Source organism: Cimex lectularius, unplaced genomic scaffold (genome assembly GCF_000648675.2).
Source record: "Cimex lectularius strain Harlan isolate CLEC.00 unplaced genomic scaffold, Clec_2.1 scaffold99, whole genome shotgun sequence".
Classification (NCBI taxonomy): Eukaryota; Metazoa; Arthropoda; class Insecta; order Hemiptera; family Cimicidae; genus Cimex; species Cimex lectularius.
The window spans coordinates 1,536,361-1,558,651 of record NW_019392713.1 but is presented as its reverse complement, the minus strand read 5'-3'; the positions used below and the strand labels follow the sequence as shown (position 1 = coordinate 1,558,651).

At 33.6% G+C, this 22,291-nt stretch overlaps 2 protein-coding genes across 7 annotated transcripts in view; one reads left to right on the top strand and one right to left on the bottom strand.

Moving 5' to 3' along the window:
- LOC106664204 (neprilysin-1) overlaps positions 1–22,291 on the bottom strand; it is a 67,758-nt gene that overhangs the window by 37,258 nt on the left and 8,209 nt on the right. For both annotated transcript variants that reach the window (XM_024226437.1, XM_014389687.2), the window contains exons 5-9: positions 16,059–16,142; positions 15,140–15,342; positions 8,823–9,023; positions 8,613–8,717; positions 5,890–6,031 (exon numbers count right to left, since the gene is read on the bottom strand). In XM_024226437.1, the coding sequence (XP_024082205.1) occupies positions 5,890–6,031; positions 8,613–8,717; positions 8,823–9,023; positions 15,140–15,342; positions 16,059–16,142 (735 nt within the window). The remainder of the gene's footprint in view (positions 1–5,889; positions 6,032–8,612; positions 8,718–8,822; positions 9,024–15,139; positions 15,343–16,058; positions 16,143–22,291) is intronic.
- Positions 357–22,059, top strand: LOC106664219 (histidine-rich glycoprotein-like). 5 transcript variants are annotated; one of them, XM_024226441.1, is made up of 5 exons: positions 365–443; positions 557–603; positions 20,993–21,240; positions 21,300–21,385; positions 21,446–22,059. In XM_024226441.1, exons 3-5 carry the CDS (start codon positions 21,190–21,192, stop codon positions 21,960–21,962), a joined length of 654 nt encoding a protein of 217 aa, XP_024082209.1. In that variant the 5' UTR covers positions 365–443; positions 557–603; positions 20,993–21,189; the 3' UTR covers positions 21,963–22,059. The 5 variants fall into 5 exon arrangements, with proteins under 5 accessions (XP_024082208.1, XP_014245202.1, XP_024082209.1 ...); XM_024226440.1 differs by having other exon boundaries at positions 357–603; XM_024226442.1 differs by lacking the exon at positions 557–603.

Below are 22,291 nucleotides of genomic sequence, written 5' to 3'. Positions count from 1 at the left end.
AAACAAAATAATTCTCACGGCTCACGAATAAGATTTATCTATTTTTCTATTATATTCTTTATTATATGACGATTAAGTGTTCTTTATTCGGCGGCGTTCCAAATTTTAGTTTATGTAATAATGTTCGTGCTGAGTTCTTCCCTCCCAGTGCGCTATACCAAGAAATCTTCATCTTACAAAGCGTTGAAACCTTTGCCTTGGAAAAATGACATGAAAGAATCGTATTTTCTTTTTGTCCTTTAGAAACATAAAATGGTTTTTTTTAAGTCGTTCGGCCTGAGAGAACGTGCAGGGACGATTCCCACGGAAGGGTGTCGAGCACCAACCGGATGGGGGTTGTCCGAGCGGGGGGGAAACTTTATAAATATACCCTGACCGAACCCCTCCCATTTTAGTTGCATACACTATTCTGTTCGTCGTGGTCCGTGGTTTCATTCCGTACGGTACGTGTGCGCGAATAGGCAAATATATGTATTCTTCTTCTGCTCTTTTTGATTGTTTTATGTTTCAACCTCTACCATGAATTTGTATGTATTTTTTGGGATTTTTTTTTCAGTGTTAGCAAAGATAATAGATAAAACCCTGAACCTTTGTGTCAAAATTGTGAGTAAACTGCATGCATTTTTAAAAATAATGTGTAGTAAGATTAGCTCAGAAAAATACATCAGACATTCTTATTAATGGCACGGATGTAGTTGTAGATTGCTAAATTATTTTGTAATTTTTGATATAAAGTAGATACATACAATATTCATATTGGGTTTATAACTATACCTAACATCTCTAATAATAATTTAGTGATTTAGTAAATCAGCGGCTTGTAATTCTGTCTTCGGTAGCTGTAGACAAGAAGCTAAGATGCTGGATTATTTTATATTTCTTGGTATTAATTGGATGTATTGTTGATTGGGATAAAAACATATATAAAATGTTAATAATTTAATGCCATACCATTGATTTTCATCAGATTCTTTTTGTATCATGCAGTTTTACTGTAGGCCTAGGTTTTTCCTGAATGATTTCGTTTATGTCAGTATAAGACCTTATAAGGCTTAAGATATATATGCGATATTAATTTCGGGTTTAGAATTACAGGAATTAAATGTGTTGTAAGATTTTTTAGTTTGTTAAATCTAAATCTGGTGTATAAAAATACTCATATATAGTTTGCTACCAATATATAATCTAATTTGTTCCGATGAACATTCGTATTCTTTCTTGTTTAGTTGTTGAAAATGACCTATAATGCTACATTATTTTCTATAATTTGGTATTCAGTTCATATGTGTTCGTTTTTCATATTGGGTTTAGAACAATGGCTAACTTATCTTGTCAGCTTTTTGACTTTGGTTGAAATCAAAAATCTAGGGTATACAATTGTAATAGTTTACTACCAATATATTATCAATTTTTTTCTATGTTTCATCTACATCTAGAATGGATTTACGTTTAAGGTACAGTTTGCGTTTAAGAACTATAGCAAATCTATCTTGTTTGACTTATCAGTTCTTTAAATATGGTTAAGGCCAAAATTTTGTTGTATAAAATTTTAAAAATTTACTGTCATATTTTTTATTTTCACCAAATAAACATTCCATTTGTTTCTCGTTGTTGTACATTATTATATTTCTTCTAATGAACATTCGTATTCTGTTGTGGGTAGTTGTAGCTGTAGACCTTGGTGTTGGCTGATTTTGATCTAAAACTTTATTCGACGTTCGTATTGAGTTTAGGTTTATAGTTAACTGTTGCTGTTGAAATGCCTTGTCACCATAAAATAGATTATATATTTGATATTGATAATGTATTTAGATATAATGAGGATGCATGTTCGATATTGATGTTGGGGTTTGTGCTATAGCAAGTGTTTTTGTCGAAATGACTTGTCAGATGTTTGAATTTGGAGAAAACAGAAAATCTTGGATATAAAAGTTCTAATAGTTTATTATCATTATAATATCGAATTTCTTCTGATAAAAATTTACATTTTGTTTCCTGTCGTTGTAGCTGTAGACCTAGGTGTTTGGCGGATTGTTTTATGCACCTCAGAATAAGCTAGAATATCCGATATTCATATTGCGCTTAAATTATGGATTATTTTGTTTATATTGGTATAAAATGGATGTATGCTCGATATTCATATTGGGGTTTGAACTTGTAGCTAACTTCTTTCTCTTATTGAAGTGACTTGTCAGTATTTTGGGTTTGGTTAAAACAAACAATATATAAAAATGCATATTCTGCCTCGAGTAGCTGTAGACAATGGTCCAGGTTGCTGGATTATTTAGTTTATCTTGATATTAAGTGGATGTGCTGTTAGTTGAGATCAAAATCTGGTGTTGAAACAGAAAATTTTGTTTAGAAACTTATAACCATTTCAAAATTTTGAAGTTCAAGTATTTTGAAATGGGTGTAAGTTCCTGAAAAAACACCTAAAAAGATCTTACAACCAGTGAACAGCCAAGAAGAAAGAAGAGAAGAATAAATAGAAAATTTTGTGTTTAGTTTACTACTATTATATCATTTAATTTCTTCAGATTCCTTTGTATCCTGCAGTTGTAGTTGTACGCCTACGTGTTTGCTTGATAATTTTGATAATGAGGTTTGAAACGGTTCTTCACGGGGCCTTTTACATGCTGCCAAACGATCGTGATTTCGCCTCGAATGGGTGAATGGGCTTTGGATTATACCTAGATGCTTACTTAATCAATGAATTCAACACATCAAATTTGCTATACAGAGTACTCCCTGCAGTACTTAACGATCCCAACGACATCCGCAATCTCGCCTTATAGTCCTCTTTTGAGTTTTTCCACACTACTTTTGTCAAAATTGGCAAGTTATTTTACTACTAGATTGAGAAACAAAGAAAATTTCACATGTTTTTGAAGAATTTTCATGGTTCGGGAAGATAATTGTACCCGTTTTAATAATTGTTTATGTACCGATTGCATAATAAATGAAGTGGCTTATGGGATCCTTATGGATGCAAATAACCTACGACAGAGCACCTTGTTCAGATATATAAGTGAATTTCGCATTTTTATAATTTTTTGTTCTGCCGTTTAGAATTATCAGGTTAAAATCATCCAATAGATTAAGCAATTTTTCGCCATATTTATTCATGACCTTATGCTTTGAACACCTGTCATTATTCTCTATCCCTAAAGTTATTGAATTGTCCGATATCTTTTGTCTCTCACCCACCCTACTGTTAAAATCACCAATGAGACGAAGCTTCAGGTTAGCAGTTGAGTACATGAAATTAGTAAATTATGAATTAATTTGGGTATGTATGGTATAAAGTGAATGTGTGTTCGTTACTAATATTGGATCTAGAACTTGTGAGTTTTTTTAAGTTTGGTTGTAAGGTTTTAGATTTGGTTATAAAATTTTAATATCGGGTTGTCCGGAAAATAATGCAGGATTTTAAGTTTTCATTAAAAAAAATCTATATAAAATATTCTGTTTACGTTTACAGGATTACTCATTTGTATGAATGNTTATTTTGATTAAAGAACATTGCTTTAAAGTAACTAGTTTCTTTTTTTTTGTTTAATACCAAAATCCTGCATTATTTTCCGGACAACCCAATAGTTTGCTACCAATATTTCATTGATTTTCATTAGATAATTTTTTTTTAGTCTTCTACAGTTTTAGACAATTACCTGGTTTGCTAGATAGTTTTGTGTATCATTAATTTTTATTAGATAAGCACTCCTTTTGTCTTCTGTAGTTGTAACTGTAAACTTAGCTAATAGGTTTTTTGTATCTAGGTTTAAAACAGATATTTATTGTATTATCATTGATTTTTATACTATAGAGATTACTTAGTCTTCTGCAGTTTCAGCTGTAGACAGTAACCTACATAGGTTTATGCTGATTTAGTTTGTTTATGTTGGTATAACGTTTGTTGTTTATGTTATGTTGGTAAAACGTGGATGTATGTTATAACGATAGCTAACATGTCTTGTTCAATATTCTAGCATGTTTTGCTAAATGTTTTATCTGATCTTTGTGTTCGGTTGAGACTAATAATGTGACGTATAATGTTCTAATATACAATTTACTGGCAAAATATCATCAAATTTTTCTGATAAGCATTCGTGGTCTCTCTCGTGTACCTGTATCTTAAACAATGATCTTGGTGTTTCATAGATATTTTTTTTTAAATCTTCTAATAAAGGAGATACATATGTTCAACATTCATATTGGCTGTAGAACTTAGAATAGCTGGCTTGTACTTTGGAATTTTGCCTTGTCTGACTGATGGGATTTTTGAAAGTTGAGAACGAAAGTAATGATCAGTGCAATTGTAATAGTTCACTACTAACATTTCATTGATTTTCATCAGATAAACATTTTTTTTTCTCAGCCCCCTACAGTAGTAGACAAGTTTGGTGGATAATTTTGTGTATCATGGTATAAACTAGATATATATTTCATAGTCATCGTGGGTTTAAAAATATAGGTAACTAGCCTCGTTTTGATTACTCATGTCGCTGTTTTAGTTTTAATATTATAATTGTATTCAATTCACTAGTTTCGTGGTCCGCTTGACCAATTAATATCTTACAATTAATTAAGGTTTTCAGTTGAGATAAAAAAGTCAATGGCACGAGCGGGATTCGAACCCACGATCTTCAGCTTGATACGCCGCTACTCTACCACTTGAGCTATCATGAACTCGATCCACTCGGAAACCAACCTCCCATCTCAACCACACCTTTTGAATTTTCCCTCCTTTTTGCCATTTAATAAGTTTAAAATGAAGTATACNAGATCGTGGGTTCGAATCCCGCTCGTGCCATTGACTTTTTATCTCAGCTGAAAACTTTAATTAATTATAATTGTATATAAAAAATCAGACGGGGAATTCAATAAAAAGAAAAAACGTCCAATTTCATTGCCAATCGTTTCAGGGATATATCCTCATCAACAATACTTTGAAATCATTTCAAATGATTTAAACGGGTACAAATATAAACATCTATTTAATAATATTAAAATTATGGCTACAACCATATAACTTAACAGTTTAGCTTAGTAGAATGGACGAGATCAGCCACTCGATTTTCAATAGATATCAATTGGTATTCTGTCTTATGTAGTTGTAGATAAGATATCACGATCTGGGTATTTGATGCATTTTGGTATAAGGTAGTTCGATATTCAAATTAGGGTTAGAACAGATAATTGTTGTGTAGTTGATATTGGGTTGTCCGGAAAATAATGCAGGATTTTGGTATTAAACAAAAAAAAAGAAACTAGTTACTTTAAAGCAATGTTCTTTAATCAAANATTCATACAAATGAGTAATCCTGTAAACGTAAACAGAATATTTTATATAGATTTTTTTTAATGAAAACTTAAAATCCTGCATTATTTTCCGGACAACCCAATAGTTATTAATTTTAGCATACTTTTTCAAATATTCGTAGTATATAAATCCAGTATGAGTAACGGGTTAATTATGAGTTAAAAAAACAAATACTTCATAATATTTGCACTGCCATTTTTGCTCTACAAATGTTCAATTTTTTTTCCAAAAAAGAAGTACCCGGCAAATTTAAATGAGAAGCCACTATCAAGGCAGAGACGACAAACCAATGTTGGCAGACGAAAAGAAAAGTCCAATAAATGTTGCACCACATGAGTTTATTTAGTTTGATTGGAAACGTACTTTGTCTCGATAATGAAATAACTTATTTGTACGACTAACCTCATGGTTATATTATTTTTATCGAATGTTTTATGTCTTCTCATTCATCAGTTAATTACTCAGTCACTTACACAAATCTGTCCAATTTCAAAGGTTTCTTCATTTGTCAATACTTTCAGTTTTTACACACACAAAAAATATACATGCATCTCATTAAACAAACTTACGGTAAGTTTCTGGCTTAGCTTTATGAAGCCTTTTTGCCATGGCGACAAAGTAGTCTTTCCGGTCAACATAGACGGAATCGTTCATGCTGACAGTTTTTCCTAGATCTTTCAACAGGACAGTCATGTATTCGTTCCAATCCAGCTAAAAAATTAAAAAACAACATATTCATACACTACATTAAAAGCAACATGTTTTAAAGTTTACAGTAATATACGGTACACGCAGAGGACCGGGGATGAACTGAGCTGTTCGTCGGCCTAAACATCCCATATTATTATTGTTTCAGCAGTGGTATAATTTTAGTTTCGCAGTTTTATCTGTTGTAATGTTTATTTTTTCTTTTCGATAAACAATTCTTACGAACACACATATTTTTTAATATCTCCTTGTCAAAAAGTGTCACTTCTGTTTAATTTATGCAATATTTACAATATCATAAATTTTTATCCTTGTGTACAAAGGGTGTTGACGTTGGTCCGGATAAAACAGTACGTCAACGCAACTTACCCGCTAATCCTTTTTTCGTTAAGAAGCAAACAGAGAAAGAATTAGCAGAGAATTAATTCTCATTCGATCCTTATCTGTTTTGTTTACAAAATAATAGAACAACAAACCCAAGTAAATATTACGAATAATATATTAGTGAAAATTTTTAATTTCCACGGGAATGTTTTGGTAATGTATGGGTTAAATAATCGTTCAAATATAATAATTGAAATGTAGTCTTAAAATATTTTGATAAACTAAGACTCTAGGTACGTATTCATCATTGGAGCTGGTGACTCCTGCAGGACAATCTCTAGAATTGCCATAAAAAATGAACAAAATCTCTAGACCCTCATTATTCGTAAATAAATATTTTTTGCCGGTAAAAGAAAAAAAAGAGATTCAATTTTGATTTGCATCAGAAAATTAATCAAAAAATTATATAATACATTGGAACAAATACTGAAATTTACCTTTATCTACTGCTTGAATAAAGAATTAATCATAAAATAATACTACATTAAGATTTTAATATATAAAAAAGCTGTCTAATCGTATTTATAATCATAAATGCCATCCTGTATATGTACTTATCTAAGTAAGTAGAAAATAACATTAAGGAATAAGTAATTTTGAAGATTAATGTTAATAAGAAGGTGATGTCAAAGGAATAAACAAAACTTTGCTTAAACAGACCACAATGTCGTGTTTTTTTCTTAAAATATTATTTAATACATAAAGTTTAAGACACCCAAAAAGGTAAGGTTATTAAGGTTATTGACTTACTGGTTAATGATTACAAAAATTTAATCAAATATGCGCGCCACGACTGGCACTATCGCCAAGAGTTAATATTAGAATTTAATTTTTGAATATTTTAATGCCTTGTGATTCTAAATTGCTGGCCCAAATAATTGATATATCTATATTATTGTAAATTAAACGAAGAACAAAAATTATTGTTTATAATGTATGCTAGTAATTATTAAAAATTAAATTATCAATTGTAATATTTATTTATGGATCAATTTTTTTTTAAATTTTTTCTTTTGTACATTTTTCTCTATGTTGACCAAAAATTTAAGTCAAATGAAAATCGACCTCCGGCAGACGGCCCTCCATGCCGTAATTTTACTTTAAATTATATACTATGTAATGTTTATAACTTTTCTTTTTTGCAATATTATTATTATTATTATTATTATTAAGACACCCAAAATATTTTAAAGTCACAACTTAATCTGACATATAATAAAATATCAATATCTGAGTTTATCCAGATCAGGAATTATAGGAATTATTTCCTTGTTTATTCTGTAAAGTTTTTATCAAATTATGCTGTTCATTTATGATTAAATAGCAACAAGTAACTTATTTAAATCGCCAAAGATCAGTCTTACAAATTATTTTTATTTTCGCGTAAGCATTTCGGCCTGTTCTATGGGTCTCATCAGGGCTTTCAGAAGCTAGAATCATACCCCATTATTTAGTTAAGTTTAAATACAAACGTTACTTGAATGTGTTAAGATCGGTAAACGCTAAAGGTAAGCATTTAACCATCCATAAAAATGTTGTCACATGGTACTGTCTAAGAACTACCTTTTTGTTGAGCTGATTGAAGCTTGATAAGAAAAATCTGTGAGATGTTTAGTGTTTATTTCTGGTATTGAGATAAAAACTGTAAAAACTTATTTTGTTTTACATGTTACATGTAATTATAAGTATATACTTATATTTACTTATATTATAAGTATATAACTATAGTCATAAGTTGTGTAAAATGTAATTGATTAATAAATTTTGTTTGACAAAACTAAATCAGTCTATAGTATAACCCTACATAGACCATAATTATATATATAAGTTACGACAACATCTGACCGCATCTTCTGCAACCTTCAACAGAAAGTACCCCGAGTCATCAAAAGCAGAGTAAGCGATATTGGAGGTGCTCGGTAGGATTTGAGCTAAGAGATAAAATTGTGTTATAGTTATACGTTGTGATAAAGTGTATAAAGTTTATATAGGAAAAAATGTGTTTAAGAGTAAGTGAGAGAATGAGTGAGCTTATGTTAAAAGCTACATGGTTGGGGGCTAAAAGAACCTAACTGACAAAAGCGTCTGAGTTGAACTTTGGTTGACAGGATCGACAAGGTACGGCCTGACGACAAGTAAACCTCGGTCTGACCCCGGACTGCCAAGAATGCAAGAACAGGCTGAGTATCAAAACATTTACCTTCATCGACGCTGGCATTGTCAGATTTGTATTATCGGTAAAGTCTTGGAGCTCCGCCAACGTCATTTTCTCAGGAACTCCTTCGAAATACGACCTGGCGATGTCCTGAAACAACCGACCGTTAATTGAAGTATATATTGTGTGATTTGTATCTCACAGACGGTAAGTTTAAGAGGATAAAAATTACTTGATTTCCCCTTCTTAACATACCGCTCTTATTTGTGAATCGAGGACCAAAATTTTCAAAGCCGTTGCCCCGAGGTCTGTTACGTTTGCTGTGGGGTCGATTTCCGCCAACACACCCGTCATGTAGGCGATCCTGAGGGCGATGGCCTCTTTGGCGGAAATGGACACTTTATCCTCGCTGCTAACCAGCTCTGGAAGGCTGGAGACACCGATCGCTGGGCTGACCTGAAAATGCAAAAATTGTTGGTTCAATACATTTTCATCGTGAGGAAGAAAACAATTCGTAGTTGATCGTTGAAACTTTCGCTGTTTCCGAAATCTCCTTCCAATGTAACAAGAGAATTTGATAAATAAACAGCAAACACTATAGTTTGGTCGTTTCTGATTATACTGGCCTGCTTATCCTCGTAGTTTTGGTCTGTTACGTTTCGGCATTTAGCCATCTGAATTTTTTGGCTAGCTATATAAACCGGAAAAGACGACCATAGTGACAATCAAAAACGGTAGGCAATATTATAATAAAATGACAGAGTCGGTGTCTTGCTTCAAAAAGCTTATAACCCTACCATTGAAAATAGCTAATAAAAAGAGTTCCCATGCACTCAAGACACAATAATAACAATAATAATAAAAAGATGCTTTATTTAAGAATATTTACAAATTTACGTAGCAAAAAAAAGACATTATATAAAACTATATACGACTTGGATATTCGTCAGCCGGAGAGTGATACATAGGTTTGCTATAATAATAATTAATAACAAGAATAGAGAAAAAACTAACTTAAGGATAGCGACAATACTATATTATATACAAACATTATATATCTTACCTTTAATTAAATTATATTAAATTGACATTGCATTCAAATATTAAAAAAGAGTTGCGTTCAAATACTGGAAACATATATAGCATAAAAGAATTTATAAAATGATCAACAGAAATATAACATAGAAGGGTCGGTGGCCGCTTAGGCGTTTACACGGCGCTCAGCACTGTTAGGTAAAAGTCCCGGGTTCGAATCTAGAGGCCCTGCTTCGAACTCGACATGCTTACAATGGGCTTTTTTTTCAAAACCACCGGCACCCCGAGTGTTTAGCAGTAGAAAGAAAATGACCGTTACCAAATACGGTAATACCGCTATAGCACATCGGGCCTTATTCACTGGATGAAGAGTATCCGAGAAAATTTTTTCTCCCCAGTAGGATCGTCGAAGCCATCACAGACGTCATGATCGATGAATACGAGCAATCACACAAAAAGATTAATATAACTACAAAGGGTTTGAAAATAAAATATATAATATAGATTTTGTTAGATAAATATTCATTTTGTTATGTTGTGTTGTAATTGATTAAATAAAAATGTGTTATTTGATAATTTATAATTGTTTCATATATTTCCAAGTACCTATATAATATAATGATAAGATTACACAATGAATTGTGATTTTCTATCTACTTTTAGCATTTCTTTTAATTTTGTTTATGTTAAAGAACGGAAGCCTAGGTGTCACATTCTGAATTCTGCTAAGACTAGACATACAGCCAAAAAATTAACTACATCCTCTCTTCCCCCTAAATTACACAATGAACATAGCTCAACCCCCTTTTCAACCCATGGGGTGAAATGTAAATAAAATAATTCACCCCTTATTTTAAATAGCCAACACGTATCCCTCAAGTTAATCGGCAGTTCATTCGTGAATGAAAACGATTTACCTTCAACGTACAGCTGTTTATAGAAGGTGAACCTACTTGATTCTCTAGCGTTCACCAAAGACTCTTTTCAATGTATTATTCTTATCTTTAATATTAAATTTGATAGTTGGTTTTTTCCAGAGAAATGCATCATCTAATGAAGTGCTGAAATCCCAACTGTATTTTTCAAAAAGTTTCAACCAACTCTGAAACAAAAAAGTTAATTTTTACTACTTCAATAGCAAGAACTCTGGTAAGACTGTAGGCTTCCATCTGTAGGAATCCAATCGTTCTCCGCACATTTTTAAATGGAATTTCAACATGAAAACTAACTCGGTCTCTAGATAAAGCATATAGTTTGGGGCAGTGGACAGCAGAGAGAATAGTTTTTAATTTAAAAAAAAACACGCAATGATTGCTCTAACTTATCATACCGAGAAAACCCCCAACCCTAAGCCATATAACAGGCGATTGATCGAAAGATCATATTAAAAAGCTTGAATTTGTGAGAAAGATGCAGTAAATTGTGAGTGACCAGGCTCGACCATATTTTAAATAATTAAGTGCCCTGCACACTCTCACTTGAATGTGAATTTTAAATGAGAGGCGTGGAGTCAGACCGAGTATTTGAATGAATTTGCGATCTCAATCGCCTCATCTCCAAACTCGGATTTTTCAATTGATGATAATCTACCCCTTTTCTAAAAATCATAATTTTTTATTTATTCAGATTAACATTCGAACCTCACTAATCACAGTAATTCTTAATAATGTTAATATTTTCTTGTAATTGAAGGGGCATATAATGTAAAATACAATATCATCAGCATACATTAGTATTTAATAATGATATTAGCAATTCGTATTCCCCCACCAAACAATAAGGTAAATCGTCCAAAAATATAGAGAATTTTAAAGGGCTCAATATGCATCCCTTTCTGACACAGCTGTTTTAGTAAAGAAATCAGAAATTCCAGATTATCCTTTTACAGCTGTCGTCGTTTCTTTATAAATAGATTTTAGTTGAGTAATGAATTTTGACGATATTCCCAAATTAAATAGCTTCAAAAATAACACGTTACGATTAACTGTACCAAAAGCCGCCGAGAAGTCTACAAAAAACACACTTTTTGACCTCCTTGTGGCTTTTTGACCTAAACATTTTGGCAATAACATCAATACAGGAGATTCCCCTATAATTGGACACGTCAATGATGTCACCCCTCTTAAATAAGGGAAATTACGAAGGACCAACTAAATGATGGTGGAGTGAGCCCAAATTGATAAACGTAATTAAAGAAGATGATAAGCTATTAACAAATATTTCAGGTGCATTTTTACAGTAGTGCGATCTCTGTTATTTTTTAAATGTGAAACTTCCAACATTTAATATAAAAGGAGCATGGTATATCATTATAAATCAAGGGGTCAGCACAGTGAACAGTTAAGATATTTGAAGAATGATTATAAAGGCTTCTGAAATGCGATATCCATGCAGACATAGTTGTATTATTCCCTCAGAAAAATCGTTTGTTTTTTAATATATTAAAAATTTTCCATAGTCCTTTAGAGTATTGAACTGGACGACAACGATCTATTAAAAAACTGAAATTTTCTTTCTTTTTTTAAACAAATTATTTTATACTCTCTGTTTGAATAGAAATGCATTTCTTATCAACAGTGAGGTAGGTGCACGAAAGCTGCCACCCGGAGTCTATAAATATATCTCCGGAGCCTGCAGTGTCCAATCAGCAGGCCAACTATTAATCTGGTCCTAGGATTTAATAGCTCTGCCATTAGTTTCTGCGATGGTCCTTTGATCAACTTTTTCACATGCCTCTGTCCCGGACAACATTCCAATTGAGCGGAGGACAATCCATTATCTAATGGAGTCGAGATTTTGGCAGTTTGGTAGGCCACAAAAGGATTCAGGGCCGTTAAGTGTGTTTATCGGCCTTTTCGTTGGCCCTCTGCCCTGTGTGCCATGGCACCCAGACAAGGGTAATTTTTTTATTTTCCTAACAGGGCTAATAAAATTGTTCTTAATAAAATTAGAATGAAAATTGGAAACAGGGCAGGCTATTTTAATAGCGTTAGTAAAAGCATCTAGCCATACTTGAACTTCAGATGGAAAAGTACTTATATTTCTTAAAACAGAATCCAAATTTTGATTTAAAATGGTCTAAAAATTTCATTGATCATGATAACTGAGGTAAAAGTGGTAGTAATAGATCGCTAAAACAAATTCAATAATCAATGTGATGCTCAGGGGTTGATGATCTGAATAATTTACTGGCAATTAAAGAACAACCTTTATTATCGCATATGTGAACTCTCCTTCAATATCCCCTGGAAATCTACCATTTAAAATAATCAAATTAAAATTATCACAAAGCTCAAGAAAATTAATACATCTTCCATCAAGGACCCTGTCTTTAGATCTCCTCAGCCATCTACATCAGAGCACAAGGGTAAGATAGACTAACCATTAATGAATACTCCTATCCCAGAACCCTATGGTGGCTTTGTAATTTGCCAAAAAAATCAGCATTAAAAAGAAAATAATACTTAATGAGCTTAAACGTGGTGGATCACTGCCACCGGGATGAGCCATGCAAAGAGGTTTATAAAGGAACTACATGCAAAATTATCAGAATTATTGGAGGGCAACAGAAATAGGTGGAAGTTAAGTGCGTCTCCTGACAGGATCCCTACATATGCACTGGATGACAGACTGTCAAAAGAAACGTTCAAATCTGAATTATGATGTATGATCCAAGTGTAAATTGCTACTTTCTACCACTAGATGCGGAAAATTTTTTAAATAAAAATATTGAACTATTACAAAAGTAAAAGGGCACAAAATTTAGATTGTGCTGGAAGGGGCTCTATGGTCATTTCACATCCCTATGATCTAAGGTTAAAATTAAAAGGAATCGGCCTGTTTTCGATCTTATGCACTGCGAATAATATTGGTCTATTGCGCTAACTACATTATTGTCTTCTTTAAACTCAAGACGTTTTATGAGACCCAAAGCTTTGTTAAGAGCACCTGTTTTTATTCTTTAGTCCTGGGCGTTTCCTCTACCAGGAGAAGGAAAAGAAGGTGGGCCTGCATTCACACCAACTGATGAGGTTTGTACCAAAATTGGTTTTGTTGTGATGTTTGACCTAGTGGTCAATAGACAACTTTCCAGTCGAAGCCTATTGAATAATAAATTTAATTTAATTTGAACAAGCAATATAAAAACAAAGGCATCACCAAGCAACCATCATACAAACTTGGAGATCATCATTTCAAAGATGGGACTGAATTCAAAGACCATGCTAAAATGATTAGGTAAAATATCACTCTCTACATTGTTCCTTGACAGGCAAAAGTATAGGAAAAGGAAGAAACCTTTATGTTGTAAAAAGAGAACATCTTTAAAAACAAGACTATATGAATGGGCGTCACCCAATGGACTTACTCAATCCAACCAATACTAGATTTAAAAGGAAACTACCGAATGCATCAGAGGAAACAGAAAAAGGCTTCGAATCTTGTAAGGTTTGTGCACGGGATATTACAAACCAATTGGACATTAGCGAACGATTGCCAAACCTAGAAGAAAGTGTTTTGGGACACAGCAGTAGAATAATTAAAGGAAGAGCAAATTTAAACTTTAAAAAACAATGTTTTTCCTTATTGGTTGGATAAGTTCAATTAAACACCTACTACTTTGTTCAGTTTGATCGCCTTGACCAAGTGAGTAATGATGATGAAAATAGGACCGTGGATTATGAAGGTCATACAAGATCAATCCGCTTACAAATATGGTTAAATTGGGATGATTTTTTGTCCTCATCCGTTTATATCCCTGACAAACAACCTAAAATGCCGAAACGCTGACAGCCAAAACCAGCTAGGATAGGCAGGATAAAAGGAAAAATTAAACTGTAGGATTATCACTCCGAAGTAATAATAATAGTTATTATAAGTTAAGGAATTATATTAATTTTTTGGCATTCATTCATAACATTGGGGTTTAAGTATCAATTTGAATAAAATGTGTGGTGTTAAGTCAGTTCTTTTTACAACTGCTATTGTGAATTATTCCATTCTGGTGTGATTTCTTCGGGGTTAAGGGGTTAAGTTCACAGAAATTTATTTTAATTTTTCAGCGAAGCAAAAAAAACAGTATGTTTAAATTACTTCTTTGAGAAGAATAAACATTTGTATTTTTATGTGAAACCTTGCTTTCTCCGAAGGAAATAATATTGAGCTCAGGAATAGCTGGTGCCACAAACACAATGCTACGAAGTAAAAATGACTTGTAAGGGTATGTCATTAGTATTCCTTTATCTTTTTATTAAAATATTTTGTATACCTATATTATTGCATTCTATATTAATCAAAACTAGTTAGACTTAATTTATACCTATCAATTTTCTCATACTTCATTTAAGCCAGGGAAAATTTGGTATTGGGATTTTCAGTAGAACACTAGATAAGCGAAGTGAGTTAGTCATGTGAACGTGATTTTAAACGATGCGAGTCCAAACTTTTCTCTCGGTGATACACGGTCCGGAGTCATGCAATCGCATACGGTTAGTTGTGTAACAATATAACTTGGTCAGACAGTTTGAAGTTCTGTTTACCATGATCATTGTTAAGTTGGTCTCGGGGTCGATGGCCAGCGACAGCTGGATCAGCAGATCCATGCTGACCACACGTTGTATCCTGGCCAAGACGCTGGATATGCTGAACTTCGCGGCTGTCTCTTCGGTGGGCAGCTTCCTAGGCAAGCCGGTACTTTCGATTATATCCATCATCGGGGCAATTCCCAACTCGTCGAGCCTGTCTGTCAATAGAAAATCATTGGAAGAAAATAAAATAAATATTGAAATTTAATGTTTCCAAAACAAATTAATAGTTTTCAGAAATCATGAGATGCGGTCTGGTGTGATGTAAGTTTCAAAAAAACATTTTCTTTATCGTGCCAACGTTTCGATCTTTATTGAGATCATTTTCAGGGCCTGGGATTTACAAACATTGTTTACATTTAACAAATACATTTAGGATGTGGAAAAGTGAATTTATACAATGCAAAATGTATTTTTTATGTATTTTTTTATGTGAAGATGATCTCAATAAAGATCGAAACGTTGGCACGATAAAGAAAATGTTTTTCTGAAACCTACATCACACCAGATAGCATCTCACGATTTCTGAATAATTATCGATTAACGGTCACTAATCACCACACAAATTAATAGCTTGAAAGTTATCTATTCCCTATAAAATCCGGGTCATTTAAAGGTCACTGTACAAATTCTAAACTGATATCTAAGAAATTGAGGTCATGTATTTTACCATTCACTAAATAGGTTACGTCTATTGACAGGGATTTTGATTTTATGCCCGATTGATTTATGAGAAATGATTACAAGGCTCGAAAGGATATAAACTATTTATATTTGTTTATAAACTCGGCCTAGATAAAGTTTATCTCTAATGATTACTGCTTTTCATGATTGAAGTTTTTGGACTATAAACTCGTATAAAAAACAAAAGTACCTGTATCCATGCATGAGTTGAACATCGACTTTGCGTAGGATAAAGCCAAAGGATCTTCAGACGTGCTGTTATCCTGCAGAATACCTGAAAAATAGGATTCATTCATGGCAGGATTAAGTAGTTCTAACTGATGATCTTAACGGTTTCCAAAGCACTTTTAGCAAAATCAAACATAAACGAACATGAGAAAGCAAAGGATGTGGACTTTTTGGGTCAAACTTTTACTGGTCAAAATCCTAAGTCAAAAAATAGTTTTGGCTTTTATCTTTCAGGTATTTTAACGTTATTATTTATCGGGCGATTTGTTATTTTAAGTTGGATAAGAAAATAATGTGTAAGATGTATTAACTAGAATTGTATATATTTGGTGGACTTTAAAACCAAAAGTCCCTTTAAAATGGCCAAAAATGTGTACTTGAAAAATTGGGATTGTTTTATACACCTAGGAAACACTTAAATACAAAATTTTATAGCAATAAAAATGGACATTTTTAGCTGGCTTCGTCGGGGGCAATTTTTCGTCCCAGATATCCGTAGTTCCATTTAACATTTCATAACACCTGTGGGTTTAATCCAAATCAAACGTTTATGCAACCGTTGAAAGCAGACTTATAATTCTTTAAAGCTTCATCAAAAACCTTTGGTTTTTATAAACTTTTTTTGGGTGCAGAAAATGAATAGTACCTTGTTTTCTTTCTAAAAAATATTTTAACATATTTTACTAAATCACGAATTAATCAATCTACCATCGAGAAAATTCGAGCTTTGTTTGATATACAAATACATACTTATTCTTTGACTGAGCAACGTTGAAGATAAATCAATTTTTTTTAATCAAGGAACCAAATTGATGTTCGTTTTCTGACGACAACGACAGCACTAATCTACTGAATACTTAAAACGGTTTAGAACCTTATAAACTAATGCTACAAAAACTACCTTATACATAAATTAGAACTAGAGATAGAGAATAAAACGTTTTAGGTTTTTTGATGATTTCATCTTTAGTTTTCTCACTTAATTATAATGCCGTCAAATTTAAGCATTTTTGACATAATCTAAAGTAAGTGTAGTTCCACTTTCAAACGATTGTAATGTCGTTGATTAGGGATGAAACATAATAACGTTGAATTAGATCAAATTTAGACGTGTCATCATTTGTTAGGTACAACCCTGGACATCAGAGATAATTTCCCCCTGTTATGCCAGCCATTAAATGTCTACATTTTTTCTATCAAAATTCATCAACTCTCAGAGAGTAATTAAGATAGATCAGTATGCATCTAAGTTTGAACAACCAACATTTTATTAGAGCTGCAGAATGGATTATTATTGGTTAGGTCGAAAAATGCCATTGAACGATCGAGTTCCGTGTAGAGCTGAAATCTTATTAGATCTAAGATTCACTTTCACAAAGGTGAGCACAAAATAAAATTATAATCGTTGCCTCGATCAGAAATTTTATTAAATCTAAAATCAATGACCGAAAATGTTACTTTTAACGTCTTAGCGTCTAATTAGAGCATGTAATGCAAAATTGGGCAAATAATGAAATAAAAATAATTTTTTAATACATTAAGGCTTAAAGGAGCAGGCCAGACACGTTATAACAGTTAATTCCAAACTTTAGAGCATCATGGAGGTTGTTAATAAAGAGCGAGAACAACAGGGAGTTAAGGACGCAGCCCTGTCTAATCCCCAAAAGATTTTCTAATAAAACATGGGATACCTATCCAAAAATAACGTATTAGATACTATGAAACAACAGTCAAGGAGCTCAAGTACGATGACCAACTTTGGGGGAAAAATACACAAAACCACTTGAAAAGATTGCTATGGCTTGATTGTTGCTTTGAAAATTTTAATTTTCATATTGACAAATTTTAAAGTGACATATGTACGTTCTGATTCGTATTGCAATTTGTTTCAATAGTTTTCCTTTATTCATGTAAATATTTCTTTCACCTACATGAAATATTTTTAGTACAGGATAACAATTTATATGAAATTGTTAAAAGAGGCAAGCATTTCAAATGATTAATTTTGTTCGTACAGGAACGTTATCGTTTCAAAATATCTCGTGTATTTTTTTCACATGAGCTCTGACAAATGGCCAAATATCGTTGACAGAACACTGCAGGTGTTAAAACGAAAAAAGGAAATGAACTGCTGGAATTGGTGGGATTGGTTAACCCGGGATGCGTGATCGTGTGACAAAGCAGATGGCGATATGAACGATAAAGTCGGCAATCGATGCTGATCACAATCGGCTGGTGGCCATTGACCCTGGGCAAAAATAATTGGACAACCTTATAAATAACAGATCATTAAAGAGTCAATGATGCACAAAGGGAGAACTAATCCAGGGCCGGGTTTCTTAGAAAAAAACAACATCATCGCGGATTGGCATGATCGATGGCGAAACTGCAAGGAAAACTTCAGAGGTCTATAAAGACTTTGATCAGAAAATAAATAAATAAAATGTGTACGTTTCTACTTAATTAATTTAGTGAGGATCAACGTTTGATCTGTTGGTGGACTTGTGGTTTTTCCCTTAGCCGGCTAGCTAGGACCATCTGTTTTACTCGTATTTTTATTACCTTTTTCTATAAAGTGTAAACGTTCTACAGGCCATTAAAATGTCTTATGTCAATCAAAATAAACATACTTTTAAGATCTCCACCCTTACAACTACTCTAAAATTATGTTCAACATAAACCTACGGTTGGTAAGCCGGCAAGGCGGTTTTCACCGTCATTCATGGAAATTGCATTAATACCGAATACACTAGAAATGAATATATCAAATTAAATAAGATATGATGTTCGTTGATAATCTATGTAGGGTTCCAGTCTTCGTAGAGGTCATTAGACAGGTGAAAAAAAGAAAACTAAATGCTGGGTTCACCGAGCTTTCGGCACGTTATAGTGCCATCATCAGGGCCTATTTTATTACAAATTCAAATATTACATTAATTGTTAATTGTATGGTACTATGTGCTTATTTGAATTTGTAATAAAATAGGTCCTGATGATGGCACTATAAGGTGCCGAAAGCTCGGTGAACTCAGCATTAGTCTTCTTTTTTTCACCTTTCTAATGACCTCTACGAAGACTGGAACCCTACACAAATTAAATAACCATAAATTAAATAACAACTATGGTAACTTGACATTCCGTACCAACCCTTTTCCGTACACACAACCACTCACGCAAATAAGTACATTAACACAATCCTGAAGCCACCAGGATTTTTGATATTACTCCAGCGACTACCCTCCCTCCTATAACATTGAAAGTATATATAAGAATAAATAGTTTTGTCTCTCTGTACTCGAATTTCATTACAAACATATTGGGTTGTCCGGAAAATAATGCAGGATTTTGGTATTAAACAAAAAAAAAGAAACTAGTTACTTTAAAGCAATGTTCTTTAATCAAAATAATTTCCCATACTCTCAATACATTTCTCCCAACGTGTTGGTAACTTATTAATTCCGTCTGAGTAGAATTCAGAATTTTTAGAATTGATAAAGTCAATAAATGCATTTTCCAGTTCCGTTTGATTTTTGAATATTATGTGTTGTAAGTAGTGGTCCAGGTGTCTAAAAAAATGGTAGTCAGTAGGCGAGAGGTCCGGAGAGTAGGGTGGGTGAGGCAAAGTTTCATAGCCAAGCTCCAATAATTTTTGTGACGTTACACGTGACACATGTGGTCGAGCGTTGTCATGCAACAAAATGGGCCCTTTCCGATTGACCAAAGAGGGCTTCATTACTGCCAATTTCTGATGCATGGTATTAATTTGGTTACAGTATGATTCAGCATTGATGGTTTCGCCAGGATTTAAGAAGCTGTAGTGTATTAAACCAAATGAAGCCCACCATACCGTAACCATTACCTTTTTTTGATGAGTTGGGGGCTTTGGAAAATGTATTGGAGCTTCTCCTTTGTCGAGCCACTGTCCAGAACGTCTAGTGTTATCGTAGAGAATCCACTTTTCGTCACATGTAACAATTCTGGCCAGAAATGGGTCATTTTTGTTTCGACAAAGAAGTGATGCACAAACATCAAAGCGCTGATTTTTTTGGCGATCGTTTAATGAGTGTGGAACCCAATTTTCGAGTTTTTTCACTTTTCCAATCGCCTTGAGGTGGTCAGCGACGGTCGTTTTACTGACTTTGAGTTGCTCTGCAAGTTCTCGAACAGTTGTTTTGGGGTTTTCTTCCACCACTGATCGCAGAACATCATCATTAAGAGAGGAAGGCCTTCCACGACCTTCTTCATCTTCAAGGCTGAAATCTCCCTCCCGAAATTTTTTAAACCACCTTTGCACAGTGCACTCATTAACACAACCCTCGCCCCAGACTTGGTTAATGTTTCTAGCCGTTTGGGCTCCGCTTCGGCCGAGTTTAAACTCGTAAAAGAAAATCGTACGAAATTCTCGCTTTGACATTATAAGGATGACTGAATTATTTCCAAGTAGCGGAATGCTACAGAGGTAAACAAACAATATCATTAATCCTGTAAACGTAAACAGAATATTTTATATAGATTTTTTTTAATGAAAACTTAAAATCCTGCATTATTTTCCGGACAACCCGATACTATAACGTTCGCTCAAATAAATACATTCGCTTACTGTAAGAATATTATTTCAACCAATGTATAAAAGAGCTAATTCCTCGTACTATGTCAATGTATGTTTTACATGTTTTTACTTGTACGCCGCATAAAGGGTATCTACGTGGTCTTTACTTGAGATGCCTATGTGTCGGCCTGATATGGCTTAACCGCAGGCGAGTCAACGTGATCCTTTTTTTTTTCCATTTCTTCTGTATTTCATTTAGTTTGTCTTGGTGGTTGATTGGAATTGATTGATAGCAAAAGAAGAATAATAAACTTTTTAAACTAACTATTGTATTTATCTCAATATAGGAGGTATTCAGTTGAAATACTATCTAAAACAGAAGTCTTCTCGAAGAGAATCATTGTCTGCTCATAAAAGGACATTCGTTCATATTTTCGTTTCTATTTAATCCGCTTTGTGTTTTCCCCTTAAAAAGAAGAAAGGAGGAAGGAATTAAGAATGTAAAAGTTTCTCTATAGTAGGGGACATACATATAAAAGTGAGGATGAAACAATGTTGTTTTAATTCGCAGCAGTTCAACAAAAAAGAGACGATGGTACATCAGATCAAAATTTAACTATGATGATAAAATAATGAAATATAAACTTGTTTCAGGTCCCGCTTTTAATGCTTGCCTGGTTGCTTTTGGTGTCAGCAGAACCAAATCCTCGTCTTGTCATCGTTGTTAAACCCAAACCACAGTATGGTTTTTGTTATTAAAGAAATTCAAATTTTGTTTTTAATTATTATTAATGTCAAAGGATATCCGCCCGGTCTCAAATGCAGCCGATGATGCCAACTATCGATCCGGAAGTTCACTATCACAACGACGAACATCATCATCACCATCACGATGAGCACCTCCACGACGATGAGCATTCGCATGATCACGGGGACGTCCACAATCACTGGGATGGGCATGAGCACAGTCACGACGATGTACACTACCACGTCGACGACCATCACCATGATCACGAGGACCTTCACGAACATTCTGACTACCACGGACACGACCACGACGACGAGCACTATCACCACGATTACCACGGTCACGAGAATCGCGGCACGGCTCATCACGGTCACCAGGACTATCATCATCACGCCGCTTCTCTCTTCCCACCTCAGCAGCAACAGCAGCAACGGCAAAAGAGAAAAGCAGCGATTTACCATAGAGATGTCTACCATCATCACCATTTTGGAAAGCACATCGATACAAAGAAAGTATATCAAAGCCCACCAATTTGGGTAAACGAACCTGCGAGAAATAAACGTTTCTGAATAACTGTAAAATAAATTTTCCGACAAAGCAATTATAACATGTCTAAAAAGTTGAAAAATGTATCTGTAAGTTTATGCTCTCTGTCCTCGTATATAAATTATACTAATTTAATAATTACAGTATTGAACGAACCTTTATCATCCAATAAGATATCTATCATAACATAAAGTTGATGATCTTACTGGGTCCGTCTTCACTCGGGGATTTTGTTGATCAACTCGTGTTAGGAAACTTTGTATTATTTCTTCACTGGAGCGCAAAGCCGAAACGCGTTCGAGTAACATAAAGCCCGCGAGTGTAGACGGACCCAGTTCTGGTTCATATGTAT